The 22,370-nt window shown below is 34.0% G+C and overlaps 4 protein-coding genes across 4 annotated transcripts in view; 3 read left to right on the top strand and 1 right to left on the bottom strand.

Annotated features, from left to right (window-relative positions):
- LOC144844452 (carboxypeptidase E-like) overlaps positions 1-22,370 on the top strand; it is a 231,843-nt gene that overhangs the window by 146,630 nt on the left and 62,843 nt on the right. The gene's annotated exons all lie outside the window — the stretch shown is intronic.
- On the top strand, positions 998-4,204 carry LOC144844895 (uncharacterized). The gene is made up of 6 exons (XM_078702005.1): positions 998-1,148; positions 1,559-1,659; positions 2,047-2,355; positions 2,935-3,124; positions 3,278-3,312; positions 3,513-4,204. The coding sequence occupies exons 1-6, from the start codon at positions 1,081-1,083 to the stop codon at positions 3,707-3,709; spliced, it is 900 nt and encodes a 299-aa protein (XP_078558131.1). The 5' UTR covers positions 998-1,080; the 3' UTR covers positions 3,710-4,204.
- On the top strand, positions 4,640-5,403 carry LOC144845690 (uncharacterized). The gene is made up of 2 exons (XM_078703118.1): positions 4,640-4,646; positions 4,988-5,403. Exons 1-2 carry the CDS (start codon positions 4,640-4,642, stop codon positions 5,401-5,403), a joined length of 423 nt encoding a protein of 140 aa, XP_078559244.1.
- Positions 6,457-20,937, bottom strand: LOC144845226 (multiple epidermal growth factor-like domains protein 11). The gene is made up of 6 exons (XM_078702409.1): positions 20,798-20,937; positions 20,456-20,536; positions 19,479-19,595; positions 8,566-8,675; positions 8,292-8,390; positions 6,457-7,624 (listed from the first exon to the last, which is right to left on the bottom strand). The coding sequence occupies exons 2-6, from the start codon at positions 20,533-20,535 to the stop codon at positions 7,596-7,598; spliced, it is 435 nt and encodes a 144-aa protein (XP_078558535.1). The 5' UTR covers position 20,536; positions 20,798-20,937; the 3' UTR covers positions 6,457-7,595.

Genomic DNA, 22,370 nt, shown 5'->3' on the forward strand with positions numbered 1-22,370 from the left:
AAATTATATAGTACAAACTGGGAATTATTGTACGATACGATACAATACGATAAAACTTTATTGTCACAACGGCAAAAATTACAGCTATGAGATATGGGTCTATAAGTACACTCGAGTAAAATAAATATAACATAAATTAAAGACTAAATCAATAATAAACAAGGAAATATAACAGAAACATGATTAATTATCGGACTAGCGTTTGAAATCTCTATTATACAACCTGATAGCTGATGGAATATATGTGTTTATAAATCTATTTGTTTTGACTTTGGGGTGGAGTAAGGGTATCAAAGACAGGGTGAGTGACATCAGACATAATACAATTAAGTTTTTCATTACATAAGTGTTCTAACAATTTAACATCGGTGCCTATAATCTTACCCGCTTGCTTAATATTCGAATTTAATTTTTCCTACTATTTAAGTTCAGTTCATTTAACCATATAATGATACAAAGTGAAAGAGCAGATTGTACAACAGAAACGTAAAACTAATGTAAAATATTGGACTTAACATTACATTTTCTCATTCTACGTAGAAAGTACATTCTTTTATTTGACATTTAATATAAACTATTAGTCCTACAGAAGTAATGCCTAGATATTCTATTAAAAAATAATGTTGTTATAATAAACTTGTATCCAAATTGAAATCTGATTTAATATGTACTGTCGAATAGTTTCGGTAAATTTGAATAAATGATTAATTAGAAACACTCGTGAGTTTCGATATAAAAAAAATTACAATTATTGGTTATTAAGTCGAAAGAGGTTCAGAAAGTAACAACTAATGAGAAAGTTTAATGAGAATATGGAGCTTTCGATTTGCGACGAATTGATATGCCGTCGGTCGTCGCCTGTACATAAACCTCCAAAACTGTGTCAAGGTATTAGAGCGAGGAAGCTTCCCCGCATGCGCACAATGAATTAATAGGTCGAGATCGTCGCAAATAGTAGCTGCCCTTAAATGGTTAAACTAATGTAATAGGTATTAGTCTTATCTATCGGGGTCATGATGGTATCGATAATTGTAAGCCTACAACTGGTATTTTGGTATTCAATTAAGTGAAGAAAACATAATGTTCCTTACAACAAATAGTTATGTAATGTTAATTGCTGTGCTGCTGCTGAACACTAATCAATCAAGGTAACAGAAGCATTATTGTTTGTTTGTTTGTTTGTTGTTATTTTGGTAATACACATCAAATATAGCAAACTAAATCCGTATACTTGTTTTCGGTGTGGTCCTTCTGGTGGTGAATTGGGCAGTACACCTGGAGACAATCCCCATCTTTTTTCGAAGAGTATACTGCGTTCTGCGTTCATGTTGCACATGTGACCAACGGCCCCGGCTTAACGTCTCATCCGAAAGACGGTGCGCTATCTACATGTAGACCTATTCTAACTCGCAAGTTGGCACAAACGGAGAGCGGCAGTGGGATTTGAACCGTGGACCAAAGGAAACCTATGGCATGTCACGGTTCAGTGACTATCACCAGTTGCTAAATTTAAACAATAAATTAAATAATGTTAATTTTTCATCTATTTTAATTACAGTGGATTTTCCTGTATGACAGCAGACAACTGTTACCTCATCCTACATCAGGATGGAAAATACGTTTATAAAGAGTTTACTGAATCTGACGATGATTGTTCAGGTAATTTACCGTACTAATCTTCCCCACCCACCATTGTCACAATCATAATCGCCATCATCATAAATTATCACCATCAACCACCAATTTATCTTTATATCATCTCCTCATCATCATCAATCATCATTGTCGTGATCATTCTAAATATTATTTCATTCTCTCTTCCCACCAAATCACCATCAATTAATATCAGCCACAGCATCAACATCTTCTTCTTTACTCATTCAAAATCATAATTATCATGTTATCAATCATACGCCTATACCTCACTTTAATATTAATCAGTATCATCAAAAATTAGTTAATTTCTAGTATATCACCATAGTTTCCTAATGCCTGTAAATTCAATATTATAGGCTTACATTTATCAACATTTCCTTTCACATTTAGGCGCATGCTATTTATTTTCTTTAAAAACCGAAAAAGAAGAATCGTGTCTTCAGACTGATAAAGAATGCGCCCTCCGAGGAGGGAAGATCGCTTCTATAGACGGTGACAATTACAATGGAATAAAGAACATGGTGTTAACCATATTAATATTTCAATCAACGAGCACGTTTAATGCTATTATGGGCGGACAGGAAGAGGAGCAGTGCATTAATGTATCAATACAAGATGGCTATATATGGAATGAAGCTACTGTAACGAAAATTGGTGAGCATGATGAATACTCTGTTAATTCCTTCCTGTGTGAACAAGGTGAGAATTAAATAGCATTAGTTTAAGATGTTTAGGATCGGTGATGAATTAAATAGTACTAAGAAAGTTTAGTAAACTTAATTCAGTATAGTGGTAGAATAAATACTCCACTGAATTAAACATTGACAATATTATTTTTTTTAATTAAGACTTCCATTGATTTGATGAAAAAAAAAGTATTGTTATCAAAGACGGCATAAATGGTTATCCTATAGTTCTAGAATAAAATCATGTTGCAGTTTAATCTTCAATATTGAGAACTGTATGTTATAGAGGCCTATTGTAATAATGTTTTCTATTCAATATATATTAAACAAAACGACAGGTGACATGAGAAAGAAAACCGCACCAAAAAGGCCTTTGTGAACTTACAGTAGGCCTAAAGTATAAATATAAATGCGCCAGGAGATAATGTTTTGCCCTCTCTGACTCTGATCTGAATCTGATGGATTCATTCATTAATTCATGCTCTGACGTATTGCTCTCAATTATGCAGGCCTATTATTAACAAATTGTGTCAGCATAGGGTAAAGGTATCACCAATATTGGTTTATATTAATATAAGTGCTGTTTCTTTAGTTATCGACGGACCACCTACAACAGCGCTGCCATCATCAACAACTTTAGAGAAAAACCAAGAGGACAGTGAAGTGGAGAAGATAAGCACTTCAACAGTTATCATTATCGTCGTAGCAGTAATCATTATTTTAGCATTGACCATCATGTTTGCTGCCTTTTTATTTAAAAACAAAAATAAGCAGACAAAAAGGTAATGCAGTATATTTAAACCTAAAAAACATAGAGCTAACTTATTGATCTGTGATTTGATAAGTACTGTACTGTATAATCGTGAATGATGATATACACGCTCGACGTTTCACTGGTTAAATTATCCATTTCTTTTTCTTTTTTGTTGGTAAAGGGCACGAGCACAGATAGCGACCGTTAGAACCAGCTGTAAGTAAAATGTTTTTCTACACGTTTTATTTTGTATTTGCCCCAAGTCTCGCATCACATGCAAAATACATCCTCATAGCCTATAAATATCATATTAAATCAAGAACTGCTGCACTACATTTTTGTTACCAGCAAGTGGGTTTGACTGAAAATTAAAATCGATGTCGCCTCGTAGTTTTTAATTGTGTTAATCTCTATAGGTCATTTGACTCCCAATGTTTTTAACGAACCAAGCAAATCAAACGATGACTATTACAGCACAATAAATGTCGCCTATAGTAAAACGATAGAACCTGAATGTGTGACGTCACATGATAATCATAGCAGAAGGCATGTCGAGCTAAATGTTGAAGTTATGGGTGATCAGACATATGACCGTCGTATTATTAATGGATAATCAACATACTCATAAAATACCTATTTTGTCTTCTTTATACCGGTGTGTAAAATTGTAAAATCAAGGTACATGCATGGTAAACTTACAGACTCGTATCAGATGACTGTCAATAGTCAGTTATGATCTACAATGAGACATCTGCATAATCTGGAAAGTTCATAATGATATACAAATAGTTTCTTTTTACTGCCAAGAATCTTGATAGCCTATCTCCTCCTGTAAAAATAGATTGTATAGGAGAAATGTGTAGCTGAGTTAATTCAGAATAGACAACTTTTGATTATTAAGAAGCAGCTGCAGACATATTTTTAGCTTACTTGATAAACTTGCCCCATTAGTTTCATATTTCTTGTTTCAATGTATGTAGATTTAACGAAAGATTAAGAATAATGAAATAAAAGATTCGCCTATAATGTGTTTTGATGTTCTTTTGTCTATTTATAAATACTTGAAAATACTTGTTTTAACCAATTTGTCGGTAAGACTCTCTACTATTCTATTTTTTTTAGATAGACCTATACGGATATTTTTGTAAACATAAACAACTTTATCATTTTGTCTTAGGCCAAATGTGTTTTTTGAAGTTATTTTGACTATTTATAAATACTTAAAAGTATTTGCTTTAATCAATTTGATGGTAGGCCTAGATACTACTTTTTTTAAAGTAGCCCTATACGGACATTTTGTTAACATAAAAAAATCTGTATCATTTTGTCCGTATTTGAACTTGATCAAAACGAAAAAGAAAACAAAACTAATAAAAGTAATACAATTAGAAAGAGAAAGTTTCAAGTGAAAATTGACCTATTATGTATTGGCATTTCTGATGAAAACCATCATTAATCACCAAGTAACGTCATCTTTTCAAATCCCGTATACTAATAAAACAAAACGAAAAACGTTTTTTTTAGGAGGCCTACAGAATAAACAATGGCAGGTAGACTGGACAGTTTTTGGACACATTACACGTCTTTCTTGTTATTAACTAATATGCAAACAATATGATATAACACGCGATAACCGTCATTGTCAAAAGTAAAAAAAATTTTTTTTTAAATTCAAGTGTGATATGAAGTGATCTTCAATAACATTTGAAAGTATAACTTAACGATAGTAGGTTTTACCACAACGGTCCCAAAAAAAGTAGGTAGTGTATGTACTATAACTTGTAGCATATGACTGGCTGATGCTGTACCTTTGTGTATACTTGTTGAAGTAGTACATACGTTTTGTCTTCGTTTTGTTACAAACACATACAAAAGTATGTTTATTTATTAGCAAATATCCCATTAACAAACATTGTAAATGCTTCCTTTAGGCAATCTTGTTTACCTCGGCAATGTAAAGACGCCATAGTGTGTCATATTCCAAAAGAGCCGATTAAGCACGATAAACTAAGACCAGTTTCTTTGACTTCACAATTTGCCAAATTAGCTGAAGGAATTGTATACAACCTCTTGTTAAACGATGTTGGACCGAATATGGACACTAGCCAGTATGGGTGTATGAAAGGATGCTCTACATCCCATTACCTGATTGACATGCTCAACCTTCTTTATAAAGGAACTGACAAACCGCGCAAAACAGGACGCTCGGTTATAACAGATTTCGCTAAAGCATTTGATGGCGTTGACCATACAGTTGCAGCAAGTAATCTCATTGCACTAGGTGCCAAATCCTGGATTGTTGATTGAATATGTAACTTTTTCTCTGGAAGGCGCCAAAGAGTCAAGTACCAATCGTTGAATTATGAGATATGTTTTGATCGAAAACTTTGACTGGAAGTCAAAGTTATTTTTTGAACAAAAAAACGTCTGTATTTCAGTTAAATGATTTGTTTTTCGACTAATTTTTGATGAAAGTTAATAACTATTATGATACTCCAAAATGACCCACTTTTTTTGAAATCTTTTTTTTTTAATGTGTCAAAGGGACAATACATCTTTAACCTATGTATTAATTTTTAACTTATTTGTATAAGCATCCGGAAAAAATGTAGAATATTTTTTCAACAGTGACAATAAAAATACATTTTATCTTGTAAATAGGCTTCGTATACTATTACAGAAATAAACGCACAGAAAGTTCAAAAATTCAAATTTGAAAACAAAATAGCATAATACCAGACTACAAAATATGACGTAATTTTCGGTATCCGGTATAGATTCAAAATATTATCAAGCTATATTTAAATTATTAATAATAGAGAATATTCTTTGTACAAGAAAGGAACTTTTAAATGAAAAATCATCATTATCAAAAATATACGTGTTTGGTCAAAGGCCAAAATGCCAAGGGGAAGGGGCGCTCACAATTAATAATAATAATAATTCAACATTTATTAGTTTTAATTACAACATTCGACATAGTAAATTTAATTTGTTGTAATATTAATTAATACAAACCGTTAAAAACAATTTGTCAGTAGTAACGTTTATTTGTATTTGTGTTTATTTATATAACAGTGTGCCCACACTCACAGTAAGACGTTTGCTCTTAAAATGGCCACCGAAAATGTAGGATCGCTATAACTTAGTAATTGCAATCCTTTTCATATCTACTATAGACCTAGGTGTTAAAGATGTATTGTCCCCCTTAAAAAATAACTTTTACTTCAAATTTTTAATATGCTATTTTATTGTAACATAATAGTTATCTACTTTTACCAAAAATTGGATTTAAAAACATGTATTTACCTTAAAAAACTATAATTTAAAGAAAAAATGGTCTAATTGTCTGCCAGCCAATGGTTTTTGGTTGAATTTAACCAGGCATTTATTTTAGCAATTTATACTTGAAAACATTTTTTTCTACGAAAGTGATTAAAATAACATATTTAAATCTTCATTTTTCATGTTTTTGGGGGACAATACAGTTTTACCAAGGTATGGTGACTGAATTTGCTATGATGTCATCTACAACTATTTAAGCAAATGTATTACAAAAGGGAATAAACTTGGAAGAAAGATTGGAATGTTCCATTCAACGTCAAATAACCCGTTTTAATAAACGTCTATTCTACTTTTGTTTGTCGTTCCACATCATATAAAAACAATTATTGTAGAAGGAGATAGGTAAATACGAAGCATCCTCGTATTATTTATGTGAGGGTATGTTTTTAGCATTAGCAACCATTAGACAGTATGAAACACCTTATTTTGAGCAAATCGTTTAACCTAAATTCTTTTAAAACTTTAATAACTAATTATCTAACCAGGCCTATACCTAAATAGTAAACTAAACAGGGTTACAATTACGTAGTTAAAATCAGTATCGAAAGTATGTACCAACTTTATATACCATCGAATAAAGATTCTAGAAGTGATTTACCGAATGTTGTCCTCTGTAAATGTATATATAGATAATTATTCTGGATTCCAGTCGGAGTTTTTTTTTAATATTAGTAAAAAGATAAATATTTTGGCACATTTGATGTTTCATACGTATACTACTTGAGCTTAGACAAAAATCGAAATAAAAACAAATAAATACAAAAAAGACAATGAATACAGACTTTGGGCAAGTCTAGTAGATAATGTGTGATAAATGATAATAATAACTGTTCAATTACTATCCTTATTTTGAAAAATGCAGTTGACATATTCATAAAAACTAAATAGCACTGATATTATATTTTTATAATTAACATTATTAAATGAATGTGTGCGTATTATCTAAACCTGTGTTATTGTAATTATTATTCACAAACAATGCATTCAGTGCAATTTCTACAAGATACAAGAAAATTTATTCGTCTTCGTAAAAAAAATTTCGGTTGTCAGCAAATCCGATTAAAAAGATACATTATACATAAACGGACTAAAAATATCGAAAAAGTGTAAAAGTATAAACAGTAACATTCAAAATCTTGTTATCAGGTTGCTCTTCATTTTTTTGGTTTTTCATCATCCGGGTCTGAAATATACAAAAAATATATATAATACAGATTATTCTAGAGTAGAGGGTGTTGGGAGTACTGCAGTAGACCCAGGACGTGATCCAAGAGGTATTTCGGTAAAACTCTAAATCTAAAGTACAGTACACGGGTAATAACAAAGAACAAGGATGTGAGGCAAGTAATGCACGAAGAAAAGGTATCCGTGGCATCACCTTATAATTCCTAAAGGTAAAACTTAAAAAATTCAACGAAAGTAAAAATTATCAAATTAACGTCTTAAATAATTATACGTGACACTTTATTTTGAATGTTAAATTTTCTTTTTTGTAAACATCATTATCAGCATTGTCATTTGAAATACTAGATTCACCCACACTATAGTTTTGATTTCGAGTGTATACGTGTAACATTGGGTTGCAAATTGGATCACGTACACACACTATCATTAACAATAAAACTTAACGCGTCGTAAAGATTGAGAATACCTTACCCCAATAAAAAAAGGAAGAATTTGTGGCCTTGTTTGGACGGCCTTGCCCCCCACCCCCCTTTCCAATTCGCTATAGACAAATGTTTGGATCCGCCCTAGGAGTGAATCATGAGTGGGGAAGTGAGTCATCGTGAGTGAGTATGAGAGTAAATTTATCAGAGAGTCAGTCAGTATTGAAATAAAAATATATTTACCATAATTTTGACATGTATTGCCATAGTATTCCGGATCACATCTGCAAGTGTTGCGATCTACACAGTATCCATGTATGCTGCACGGTGGCACACAAATTGCTGAAACAGAAAACAAATTGAAGAGTATTTAATATACATAATGTTATGTTCAAGCTATTTCCCAATTTAACCTTACACTTACTGGATTGCACCGACTGCACTTTAATATAAATAAAATAATATTGTATGTTTTAATGCTTTTACATGCCAACAAGCTAAGATAATTTACACTTACGTATGGTACACTCGTCGCTACCAGACGTTGATGTATACCCATCGCAACATTCATACGTAGATCCAGTTGTGTAGACTATTCTATACTTAGTAATCGGTGTGTTCACTAATCTAATTGATATAAAAAGGTTTCATTGCCAAGAAGTAGTCATTTCAGGTATGGGAATTTTACAAATTAAAAAGTTTTACCTTTCGTCCACATCGTCATTCTGATATTGTTTATTGTTCATATTAAACAAATTTGGAAGTACAATTTAAAGAATAAAAAAACATGATAGGAATAGTTACATAGAATAAAGATGATTCAAAACTTAATTGTTCATTTCTCTGTTTCTTCTTATATTATTTTTTTGTATCTTTTATATTTTGAAATTTGTTAATTAAACTAAACTGATTTTACGACCTGGCCATAACTAAGAGTATTCTTTTAATCAGCAATTAAACAGACCAAATAATAGTAAAAACTGATTATTTAAAGTTATTGAACGGTACTAGGAAGTGCCCCACACTGAGAGTTAGCGAATATATAAAGCTTCGACGTACTAACGGTGTTATGAAATCAGATGAAGTCATCTATTACGTCACTTCATGGATTAAGGAATAGAAGGATATGCATAATTTTTCAAAGCTTTCATGACTCTAACCGACAGAGCGCGGACGGCCCACAACAACGAAACGGTAGCGTGCTAATATATTGTTTACTGCACATGCGCAACAACCTTTAACCTTGTTTGTTACGCTTTCGGGCGATCTTGGTGGCATAATTAAACTTTCATATTGTTAGCGCTAGCTACGAACAAAACTTTATGAGACGAATTTAATTATAACTTTTCTAAATTCGAATTAAATGATCTCCCAGAAATATTACACGATTATTAATAAATGTAATTACAAGATTAAATACAAATTGTAAACTGTAGTACCCTTTGGGTTTAGAACATTCATTCATATTTTGCCAAAATGTTTGAAATCCGGCGCGATTGATCTATCTAGGCTTACGCGAATGTTTATGACCTTAAAGTACCATTTTCCTGTAGTAGCTCTACAACTTACAGGTTATTATTGTGATTTAAATCAAAGAACTTAAAACACAAGAATCTCCTGTTCGTCCGAAGCGCGTAACAATTTCGAAAGGCATTGTGGGATAGAATAGAGCTAATGGGTGGCGCCATTGTGAGCCATGGAGTAGCCCGCCCTCATCAAATTAGAAAGTCAAAATCATAGAGGGGATCTGCTAATACTATAGGGGGGATAGAGTAATTGACTGAGCCCTCTATAGGAATTAATAGTTTTGACTTCCTAGTTTGGAGGGGGCGCTGCTCCATGCTGTGAAATGGCGTCGCCCAGTTTGACCTTTTAACCCTGTACTTCCGATACTGTGTTTTAAATGCAAATTGAAGAACAGGAGATTCTTGTGTTATAAGTTCTTTGGTCTAGATACTATTTTGAATCAGCTGAAGCATTTGGAGTTGTTTTTTTGGTAGCCCATATAGCAATGAGTTTCCCATATCCAGTCGTGAAGTGACAAAAGCATGAAGAAGTTGTTTGCCGCTGCCTCATTATTAAACTTGCGAATCCTTCGGATGTTTCGTAAGTGACTAAAAGACGACGCGGAAATAGTTTTTGAGATAATCATGCATATTGGGTGCTAAATAGGATATTGCGATGGACATGTCTTATTGTTTGGCTTAATTAAAAACAAAACTTTACCATTTGTTTTCTTAAAGATGTATTGTCCCTTTGACTAATTCAAAAAATTTTTTTTTAAATGATTTCGAAAAAAAGTAGGTCATTTTGAAGTATCATACTAGTTATTAATGTGATGAATTGAGTATTGAGGGCGCTGCGTAGTCATTCTGTAATTGGAATACAGGTGACACTGTGTGATAAAAGACCGTGCGTAAGCAGAGCGGGTCTTTTGTTCGTTTTGTTGGCTCTCGCTATGTTACTACAGTTTTGTTTGAGAGTTTGTTTAAGCTATTGATATGTTCTTATTTTGTAAGTACTAAGCTTAACTTGTATATGTATAAGCAACTGATTTACCATATGTTAACTATAATCATGCTTACAATTAATGAAACTTGCATTTACAAGATTTTGAGACATATTGTACACATTATAATCTAGGTGGGGACGTAAAATATGATGCCCTAGTAAGTCACTTGGGGGGATCGGCTAAAGACGAAGTACATTACCAAATGTCCATATTGGGTAAAGGCAAAAATGTTAAAAAGGCCATTCAAGTGTTACAGACTACCTTTTCTCCAGATGAATCCGTATCGGCTTTAAATACTTTGTTTTATTCTCGTAATCAGTTGGATTATGAAAGTGTGGCCGAATATAGTTTAGAGTTAATGAAAATTTATTCGCGATTATTGGAAGCTTCTTTCCCCAATGAACAGAATGCTCTCAAACATTTACAGGACTCCACACTCAAACAGAGATTGGTAGAAGGGGTACGGGATCCACTCGTTAGGCGTGAAATGCGCAGAATTGAATTGGCGTCTAGGGGTAAATCCTTTATGGAAATGAGGGAGGAAGTTCTTGAATTGTTTAAAGGCGAGACATCACGGGGTTATAGACCGAAAGTTCAGGGTGTAGATTTTCCAACAAATTCTTATTCAAACCAATCTGAAAATTGTGAAATTAAAAAGGAGTTAAAGGTTCTTAAACAACAGCTAGATCAACTTCAACAGAGTTTATGTAAGTTTTCCCAAAATACTACTAATAATTCTTTTAATAGAAGTGGGCCCCGTCGTTGTTTTAATTGTGGACAATTTGGTCATAATAGAGATAATTGTGAAATGCCTCCAGGTCTCTGCTGGGAATGTAAAAAGGTCGGCCACTTTGCTGCAAAATGTCCAAGTAGAGTTAGGAAGTCAAAGCCCGAACCATCTACAGATAATCATAATCTAGGTTCTGTTCAAATCCCGGTTGTTTCTGTGGAAGATAAAATTATTCCCCCTAATGATTTACGAGAGCCCTCGGAATCCTCTTTGCTTAGCCGTTTAGTTGCCCAAAGCCCTTGTGCTGTTATAAAGTTTGGTTCAGTTGAATTGGGTTCAGTTCTTGACACAGGAGCGGAAGCATCTATCATTCCTTCTTCAATTTATCACAGAATTCTAAAATCTGAGCTGGGTGGTTTACACAGTGCAGACAAGTTATTTACCAATGTGATTGGCGTCTGTGGTGTTGAAGTTCCGATTGAGGGCTATGTTGAAGTTCCAATTGAAATATTAGGGCACAATTTGTTGGGTAGTTTTCTCATTGTTTCTGATAGTGCATGTAATAACAATGTTTCTTATCCAATTTTGACAGGATGTAATATTTTACGTTATATTCAAGATGATCCGAGAATTCTGGAAACCTTGGGTAAGGTAGTTGGTGCGAAAACAGCTTCGCCTTGTACTGGTAGGGCCGAGGTAGTCTTGAGAGTTAATGATGAGCAATCCCAAATTTTTGTTTCTTTAAAGCACTTTAATACAGCTGTTCCAGTGGCTTGTGATAAGTTACATGAAGTCAATGTGTGTTCAAGTGTATTGCCACCGGATGATGTGTGTTCCAACGGCTCTGAGCTGGTTGATGGTAATTATCCGTCTCATAAACGTAGCATTGTTGCAGAATCTGAGTTGGTCTGTCCTCCGGGTTTACTATTGAAAGGCTTACCTAGAGATAAGGAGCGCAAAGTTTTGTTGCTGTTAAATAATTACAAACATGTTTTCTCTACAGGTCCCTATGATGTTGGGAAGTGCGATGTGATACCTCACTCAATTTCATTAATTAGTAACAATGCACCTATTAGATTGCCATATCGTAGAGTCCATCCTAATAATATTAAAGAAGTTAAAGCAATGCTACAAGAAATGCTAAATCAGGGTATTATTAGGCCTTCAAAAAGTGATTACGCCAGTCCCATCGTTTTGGTTCAGAAAAAGGATAATTCTTTGCGTTTGTGCATAGATTATCGCAAATTGAATGGGCGTACTATGAAAGACTCATTTCCCTTACCTAGAATTGATGAGGTACTTGACGTTTTAACCGGTTCTCGTTGGTTTTCAACCCTTGATTTGGCACATGGGTTTTTTCAAATAATCATGGCTGATGATTCTATTGGTAAAACAGCGTTCCGGGTGCCGTGGGGATTGTACGAGTTTTTGCGGATGCCACAGGGTCTTACGAACAGTCCAAGCACGTTCCAACGCGTAATGGAGTATTAGTCGAGTCAAACTGTTTCATTACCCCAAAAAAATTGCAAGAAAATGTTTTTTGATGAATTACAATGCAATATGGTCTCAAAAAACATATATCAAAAGTTTACCAAAATCGGACTACCGCAAAGGTTCAAAATTTGACGTTAAAAAAGATGGCCGCCAATTTTTAAAAATCGGTAACCGCTTGTAGTGGACAGCTGTATTTGGTGTCAAATTGTTCAAAATATATATGTTTATATTTACACTTTTTAAACATTTTGTTGAAACATGACCGGAAATTCCAGTTTGTGACCTTTGACATATATGGCATGACGTTTATATATCTACGTAACCACAAATCACAGAGTCTTGATATTGGTGTCAAAATGTTCAGAAGATATATATTTATATTTACCCTTTTTAAACATTTTGTTGAAACATGACCGGAAATTCCATTTTGTGACCTTTGGCCCATATATGGCATAAATAAATGTTCATATCTACATAACTAAAAATCATAGAGCCTTGATATTGGTGTCAAAATGTTCAGAACATACATATTTATATTTACTGTTTTTGAACATTTTGTTCAAAAATAACCGAAAACATAAGGTTTTGACCTTTGATACTTATGGCATGAAATATTTTCACATACATGTACATGAGGCATGTTTTACGCGAATGATATTTTCATACAGAGCCTGTAATCAGCTTTTACGCACTTAGACACACAGCGTGTTGAAGATTCAAACGTAGTGTTTTGTAAAAATTCTTAAATATAAAATACCTAATTTATTCCTAACTTGATTACAGATTAATATAGACGAATCTTTATTTGTAATAACTGCCAGGTTTGTGGACGTTCAGTTTAATTGTTTGTTCCGACATACCACTCAGATTCTGCTCCTTTGTAATTTCGTCCTCGTATAAATGCCCCCCACACTTGGAATGGGAATATTTGATGCACATTTACATTTCGATGGAGAGTTCAGATGTTTTTATGATTCTTGTTGATATATTTTGTAGCGAGAAGTTAAATTGTGTCATCTTTGGTTTGTACAGTATTTGGATTTTGTTCACAGTTTTTGTCTTTCGTTGGAAATTATTTGCAGAGAAAGTGGATCCGGTGTAGATTCTTCAGCAGAGCCCGTATAATGGTTGTGGTGAATGATTACTTTCAAATTTGATAATTAATTCATCTGTTGATTTGCTATCATTGTTCCCAGTTTCCCATAACTTTTGGTAGATGTTCGAATCGTGACAATTCCAACTGTGCCATAGTTTTCTCCTTTTTTAGACGTTCCATCTAGATGTAATGTATGATTGGATTTGTCAAGCAGTTCTTGCGAGGATGACAACTAATCCATGTGTATTTTTGATAACGGCTCTGCCTCCAAGATCCAAGTTGTGAAACACATGTAGTCTATAGCATTTCTAGCTCCAACATTATACTTTGTTGTTGTTGTTTAATAAATCTATAATTTAACTATTTTATCATTGTAGTGTCCACGTTCATATTACGTCTTCATCACTCTGTTTTTTCATTTCTTCGTCATTTCTTCAAGTTTGCTTGCTCAAGATTTGAGGCATGTTCAAGAAGAATGCCATTATATTTTGTTTTCATTATTGCACCACAGCTCTTACAACTTTCTCCCCCTTTAACCTCCTTCCTTTAATCCTTGTAAACGTTCTAGTTTGCATTGTTTCACTTCTCCCTTGTTATTGCTTCCAATTAGTTTGATTTAATCTGTAACTGTTTAGCTTTTAACTGATTGATATCATATCAGAGGCCAATGTGCTATGATGGTTTTAATTCTTCCTTTTGTTGACATTTCTTGGTGTGTATCGTGATATTTTCTTGCATCTATTATTTTTACATTATTTTCAAACTGTATAGTTACACAAGCAAGTTCCTTTGCCATTGTTTGCATTTGATTGTTTTTACTGCCATTTGCCTTTCCTTTAATCCATTTTCACATGCAATTCTTCCAGATCCTGTATGTATATTACAGGCTCTGCATAGACATCGTGTCAAAGGTAAAACCTTGTGTTTTCGATTATTTTCCAACAAAATTTTCAAAAACAGTAAATATAAATATGTATGTTCTGATCATTTTGACACCAATATCAAGGTTCTATGATTTTTAGTTACGTAGATATGAACATTTTTTTATGCCATATATGGGTCAAAGGTCACAAAATGGAATTTCCGGTCATGTTTCAACAAAATGTTTAAAAAGGGTAAATATAAATATGTATCTTCTGAACATTTTGACACCAATATCAAGACTCTGTGATTTGCGGTTACGTAGATATATAAACGTCATGCCATATATGTCAAAGGTCACAAACTGGAAATTCCGGTCATGTTTCAACAAAATGTTAAAAAAGTGTAAATATAAACATATATATTTTGAACAATTTGACACCAAATACAGCTGTCCACTACAAGCGGTTACCAATTTTTAAAAATTGGCGGCCATCTTTTTTAACGTCAAATTTTGAACCTTTGCGGTAGTCCGATTTTGGTAAACTTTTGATATATGTTTTTTGAGACCATATTTTATTGTAATTCATCAAAAAACATTTTCTTGCAATTTTTTTGGGGTTAGGCCCTATATTTTCATATTTTGACCCGACTATATGTACTGGGTGACTTGAATCTCTCTGAAGTTGTTTTATATCTTGATGATATTCTTATCTTTTCAGCTACGTTTGATGAACATTTGAATCGACTAGATAAGGTGTTTAGTAGGTTAGCGAGGTATGGGTTAAAGGTGAAAGGAAGAAAATGTGATTTGTTTAGGGAAGAAGTCGCTTATCTGGGTCATGTCATTTCGAGTAAAGGTGTTTCTGTTGATGTAGGTAAGACTGATAAAGTCGTTTCGTGGCCTGTTCCAAAAAATGTTACTGAGGTTAAGTCCTTCCTTGGACTTGCCTCGTATTATCGGAGGTTCGTCCCGAATTTCGCTAAGATTGCATCGCCGCTCCATAATATTACCCATATGGCAGCATCTCGGGTGGGGAATGGTCGTGCTGGAGTCGGTAAAGACAAAATAGGTACATTTCATTGGGGTTTACCACAACAAATTGCATTTGAAAGTCTTAAGAAAAGTTTAGTGACTCCACCTGTGTTAGCTTATCCTATTTTTGATAGAGAGTTCATTATTGAGGTGGATTCTAGTGGTAATGGGATAGGGGCATGTTTGTCTCAGCGGGACGATAACCAGATTCTTCATCCTATTGCGTATGCAAGTCGTGGGTTACGTGGATCAGAGAAAAGCTATGCTGGACTATCTAGTTTCAAATTGGAATTATTGGGTTTAAAATGGGCCGTTGTTGATAAATTTGGTTCTTACATTCAGAGTTCTAAAGCTATAGTTTACACGGATAACAATCCTTTAGCATATTTGCAAACTGCTAAGTTAGGAGCGACTGAGTTAAGGTGGGTTGCTCAGCTTGCAATGTTTAACATAGAAATAAAGTATAAACCGGGTTCAAACAATAAGTGTGCGGATGCTTTAAGCAGATATCCGTTCGAAGAAGAGAGTGTAAATAAAGAAGCATTGGCGGCTGTTGCTTGTTGCTTGTTGGTACATGTTCGTACTGCTATTGTTGATATCCAAAATTCAGATAATTCAGTTTCTATGGCAAAGTCCCTTCCGGAAACTAAGTCTATTCCTTCTGTTTTACCAAGTTATACATTTCAGCAACTTACAGATATGCAGCAGAAAGATGATGAGCTAGGTGAAGTTTGGAAACTATGGAAGGCTGGATGGTGTAGGGAAAAGGATGGGCGTCCAGAAGCGGAGTGTGTATCTGGTTGGTTGCGTGAGTGGTCCAATTATGTTGAATTTAATGGTGTTTTGTATCGGCAAGTAAAAGATCCTATTGTTATTTCATTCAGACAATTACTAGTTCCACGTAATTTGCGTTCAACTTTAATTGAGCTTTGTCATGATAAGTGGGCGCATCAGGGGGTTTATCGAACTTTGTCCTTGTTAAGACGGCGTTGTTATTGGCCGGGGATGAATAATGAAGTAAGACTTTACATTTCTCGCTGTGGTCGTTGTGTGCGTAGCAAATTACCCTCTCCTACTGTTAAACCACCACTTCGACACTTACTGGCTTTCCGTCCTCAGGAGATTTTGGCTTTGGATTTCTTAAAATTAGATCGGGGTAAGGGGGGTTACGAAGATGTTCTGGTTATGACCGATGTTTTTTGTAAATTTTCTTTGGCTGTTCCATGTAAAAATCAAACAGCAATCACTGTTGCTAATGTGTTAAGGGATTCGTGGTTTGTACATTATGGTGTTCCTGATCGGTTACATTCCGATCAGGGTAAATCATTTGAGAACAACGTAATTCGTGAGATATGTAAGTTATATGGTATTAGCAAATCTCGTACTACTAGTTATTACCCTTCTGGAAACGGACAATGTGAACGATTTAATAAGTCTTTATGTGGATTGTTACGATCTCTGGATCCTAAAGAACGTAGAAGATGGCCTGAGTTAATTAATCACATTGTTTATATCTATAATTCTACACCACATTGTGTTACAGGTGTCGCTCCGTATCTATTGATGTTTTGTCGAGAGCCATCTATTCCTATTGATAGTCTGATTGGAAATTTGGATAATGATTGGTCGGAGGAATATTTGCAAAAAGAAACAAAATTGATGAAAAGAGCTTATGAGATAACATTGTCCAGATTGAAGGCTGCAGCAATTCGTGAAGAAAAGAGGCATGTTGTTAAGATGCCTGTTGAGTGTCTTAAAATCGGTGATTGTGTATTGCTTAGGAGGGAATCCTTTAATTCACGTCATAAACTTGTTGATAAATTTCATGATTCTTCTTATATAATTGAGTCAATTAATTCTACAGATGATGTGTTTGGTATTCGGCCAGTAAGGGGTGGTGAACTTAAGTATGTGAATAGACGGAAACTTGTTCTAGACCCATCCAATGGAGAAGATACATTGTATCCAGTTGGTCATTCGTTAGTAGATGATTCCTTGGGCCTACCATTTCAATCCGAAGTATTAAGTGACTCTGATGATTCGGATGATTTAGAGGACATTAGATTCCATTGTGGGAATACACAAAGTGTCCGTTCTCCTCCGAGAAGGTCAACCCGTTCCACTAAGGGTATTAATAGTAATCCTCATAGACTTCCAATTTCTGTTCTAAACAAATAAATATGGCTATTGCATTTTTTTTTATTGAAACTTTACTTTTGGGGGCAAAAGTACTTCCGGGCGGGGAAGATGTGATGAATTGAGTATTGAGGGCGCTGCGTAGTCATTCTGTAATTGGAATACAGGTGACACTGTGTGATAAAAGACCGTGCGTAAGCAGAGCGGGTCTTTTGTTCGTTTTGTTGGCTCTCGCTATGTTACTACAGTTTTGTTTGAGAGTTTGTTTAAGCTATTGATATGTTCTTATTTTGTAAGTACTAAGCTTAACTTGTATATGTATAAGCAACTGATTTACCATATGTTAACTATAATCATGCTTACAATTAATGAAACTTGCATTTACAATATTTATTTTTTTTGCTCAGTCGGAAGTATAATAATCAGGAGTTGTTATCTTGTTATCACGAGTTGATGCTGTGTCATACATACGTTGGTGTTGATAACTTGAGGGCTTGAATCTTGAATCTTGAATCTTGAATCTTATATCTTGAATCTCGAATTCTTGTACCTGAAATGACTTATGCCTATGTAATGATTTGATGCTGAAGTACAATATATACGAAACTAATAAAATCGCACTGAAGGAAAGAAACCAAGTGTTTTCTCCTCTTTATTTGTTCGGACCACGACATTAACTTTCACCAAAAATTAGTCGGAAAAAAATCATTTAACTGAAATACAGACGTTTTTTTCAAATAACTTTTTCGATCAAAACATATCTCATAATGCAACGTGATTATTTGGCTACTCTGTATGCGTAATCATAAAACTTCTCGCCATCTGTGTGAAAACACCTCCTCAACCATGAAGAGTTTTAAACAATCCTAATTAGCATCATGCATAATGCATACTCGTGGTTTGAAATCTTTGTTTACTTTCAATCGCGACAATTTTCCAGACGAAATGTAATCAAATTAATTTACCTGTTAATTACGTAAACTTGTTGTTTTTGACTCGAATTTTCGACTTAAAGTGAATAACTTTAATATAATTTGATATGGCCAATTTAAATTTAGAATATTTTGACCTTTATTTTTGTGTTTCAAGGGACAATACATCTTTAATCATTTTGCAAATGTAATAATTCTTCCATGTTTCGATACCCTTCGGTTAACGTTTTAATGCTTGCGCACGCGCAGATCGATTTGTTTAAAAAGTGGGTGGAGCTTGCGCGTTGCATGTTTGAAAATAGCTTTAAAGTTAACGTTTACGTGATCCTCCCTATTGTGGGCGGTATGCGCGCGATAGCGGAAAAAGACAGAACCTTTGATCTCATCACTTATGCAAGTCCTTCTCTATCTGTAATAAATCTAAAAATTGAAAGAATTGATGGACAGGAAAACATGCCATGAAATACAACCAACACCAGCCCCTATACCTCTCCCCCCGACCACTACCGCATCCCCAACCCCCGCCCCAACAACCCCTCCCCCGAATCACACACAGGCGTAGGGTAGACCTACTATTCTATACGCAATATGCATTGACCTAAACCATACATTAACATAAGTAAATGTTGTTACCGATAACGCTGTACTTTACATCTCCACCACCAACAGTTGGTGTATGCCCAGTAACTTTCCGTCGTACAAGCATGATACGATTGTGCGATAGATACTTTAGTAGGACATACGTTTTCCCTAAATAATAAAATGAATACGTAAATTCAGTTATTTTAAGGCAACTTATTTTACTAAATCAAAGCAAGAGGCATTTATATCTGCTTACTTTACTTCAACCTTTATCTTCATCAGTTTAAGCATATAACCTACCTAATATAATACGCAAAATAAATTTGACGAATGGTGCTACGGACTTTGTCCTAAAATAATTTGATTGATTAATATAGATAAACTACCGTTTATCAACTACAGAAGGAAAACTGAATCTAATCATAAATTAAATTCTCAAACATGCATTTAATACCCGATAGGCTCTACTTAAATAAAACAATTCAGAGTATACTTTACACAAACTGTTTACTATACTGAAACAAAAATAATTGATAATAAATCATTATTCAGTCTATGATATGCTTATGCTGTTTTTAATGTTCACGAAAATTATTTATAATTTGTCAGAGTAACGAAAAAGTTTATATTATTTTTTCAAAGTTTTATTCAAAGGTAACATTTAGAGCACTCAGTAAAATAATATAGTAAGAAAAAATAGCTTCTGGTTAAAAAAAACCTACACTGAAAGCACAGGGGGCTAGAGCTTTGAATGCGACTCTTTCTCGCATGATGAGTCTGTCAGATAGGACACATGGAATATTTCAGCGAGTAGGCCTACAACAGTGCCAACTGCTGTACTATCCCGTCCTGAAACACCGCCACCTGCTGGATTGGGGATAGTCGCCCCACTACCAGTTCCTTTTACAGATGGGGTTAGAAATATGAATAAAAAGAAGGTCGATACTGACCATTTGTAAATAACCGCTACTGTGGCCTAAGTACAAAACCCTAAATAACCCCTCCTTCCACCGCCCTTATTTACTTACCCATTCGGATCTAAACTATGCGCATACCTCCATAAAAATACAGTGAAAATGACTACACAAACCAGGTTATGGAGTTCCATTCTGTAAAATAATCAAACGTTGCTTTAAAAGAGCCTTAGCATTGTTATTTAAAGCAAATATGAAATATTATAAACATTCATTAAGTTAGTTATATTAACTAAGTAGTTATAAATAATAACTATAAGTCTATACACAGTTTACATATTTATATATTTATATATGTATAAAGTTTCTGACCACAATCTATCGCAAACATAGATGAACTTACAAATAGAGAATTTGGAATACTATATTGAGTAGCTTAATAACCAATAAACTTACGTTAACTGCACTTTGCCGATTTTCTAAAAGGAAACGAAGTAAATGTATTTATCCTAGAATTTATAGTATTGTATATAACTGGTCATACAATGTAAACGTATAAAAATAACCCGTTAACAATGCTACGATTTTAATAGCATGTACCTCGAAGTGTCTTGGCACCATCTTTGAATAATGATTGCTTTATTTTCTGTTATAATGAATTTTTCATTATAAATGAGAAAGAAAAATAATGCTTAGTTTCGAATCATTTCCTTCATTAAATGTGTATTGTTATAAAAACTTTAGTGTTCCTGCTATTGCGAAAATTCAATGAGTTAGTAATAAGAACATTTTACCCCGAGGAATGCTTCTGCAAGAACAAAGATGAGGATTATTTCAACAACAGGTCTCAATAAGTGTGTTGTGCCATTGTAATTTTTAAACTATTCAATATGATTCATTTTTAATAAAACGGAGTAAATCGCATCCTGTTTTCGAGAGATTGAACTCTTTCTTTTTTAATAGTCACAGTGGGCTTAATAACTAATAGTACACGTTAATAATAACTTTATTGTATCTCTTGTAATATTAGGAATGATGGTAATTAAAATAGAATATAAAGTAGTGTATACACTGTTCATACAATATAAACGTATACAAATAACCCGTTAACAATGCTACGATTTGAATAGCATGTACCTCGAAGTGTCTTGGCACCAGCTTCGAATAATGATTGCTTTATTTTCTAATATAATGCATTTTTCATGCTTATTAGTTTCGAATCATTTCCTGGATTAAAATCATTATTGCTTTTAAATTCAAAGTTCTCTTGCTAAGGTTAAAGGAAAGGACAATTTTACCCCGAGTAATGCCTCTAGCAATTTCAAAATTAACACCACTGTAATGTTTTATTCACTTATTCAGCATAATTCATTAATAATAAAACAGGGTAAATCCCAGCTTGTTTTCGAGAGATTGAAATCTTTTTTCAATAGTCATAGCACAGTGGGGTGTAATGGTGTATTTATAATGACTTTATTGTATCTCTTGTATGTTAAAAACAGCCGATTCTGCTATCAAAAATAGGTGCAGTATCTTAATTAAAATCTATGTAATTTTGATCCAGGAAATTGAGATTATATATATTTGTTATTCTGGTGATTTAAATCGGTTGAATGTTTTTCACTTTTCACCTTTCGCATTCGAAACATAGATCAAATTAGTAGGACCATATTCCTCTGTAATCAACATATCGAAGGCGTGTGGCGTGTGGCGTAGTGTGTTGGGCGTTGGACATAAAGGTTCTCTACTTTGAGATCGAGATTCGAATCCAGCTCTCGCCGCATTGCTTGTGTCATTGGGCAAGATACTTTACTTACGTTTGCCTATCTCCACCCAGGTGTATAAATTGGAACCCGGTTAGATCAAGACGCAATTTTGCGCTGATTACTATCTGCATTATGGAAGTATGTTTCCATATGTGTTTGATCCAAAAAAATGACTGGGGTAATACTGTGAAGCGCTTAGATGCATTGTGCAATAAGCGCTATATAAAAAACGAATATTATTATTTTCGGGGAATAACATTATC

This window comes from Antedon bifida, chromosome 6 (genome assembly GCF_963402885.1).
Source record: "Antedon bifida chromosome 6, ecAntBifi1.1, whole genome shotgun sequence".
Classification (NCBI taxonomy): Eukaryota; Metazoa; Echinodermata; class Crinoidea; order Comatulida; family Antedonidae; genus Antedon; species Antedon bifida.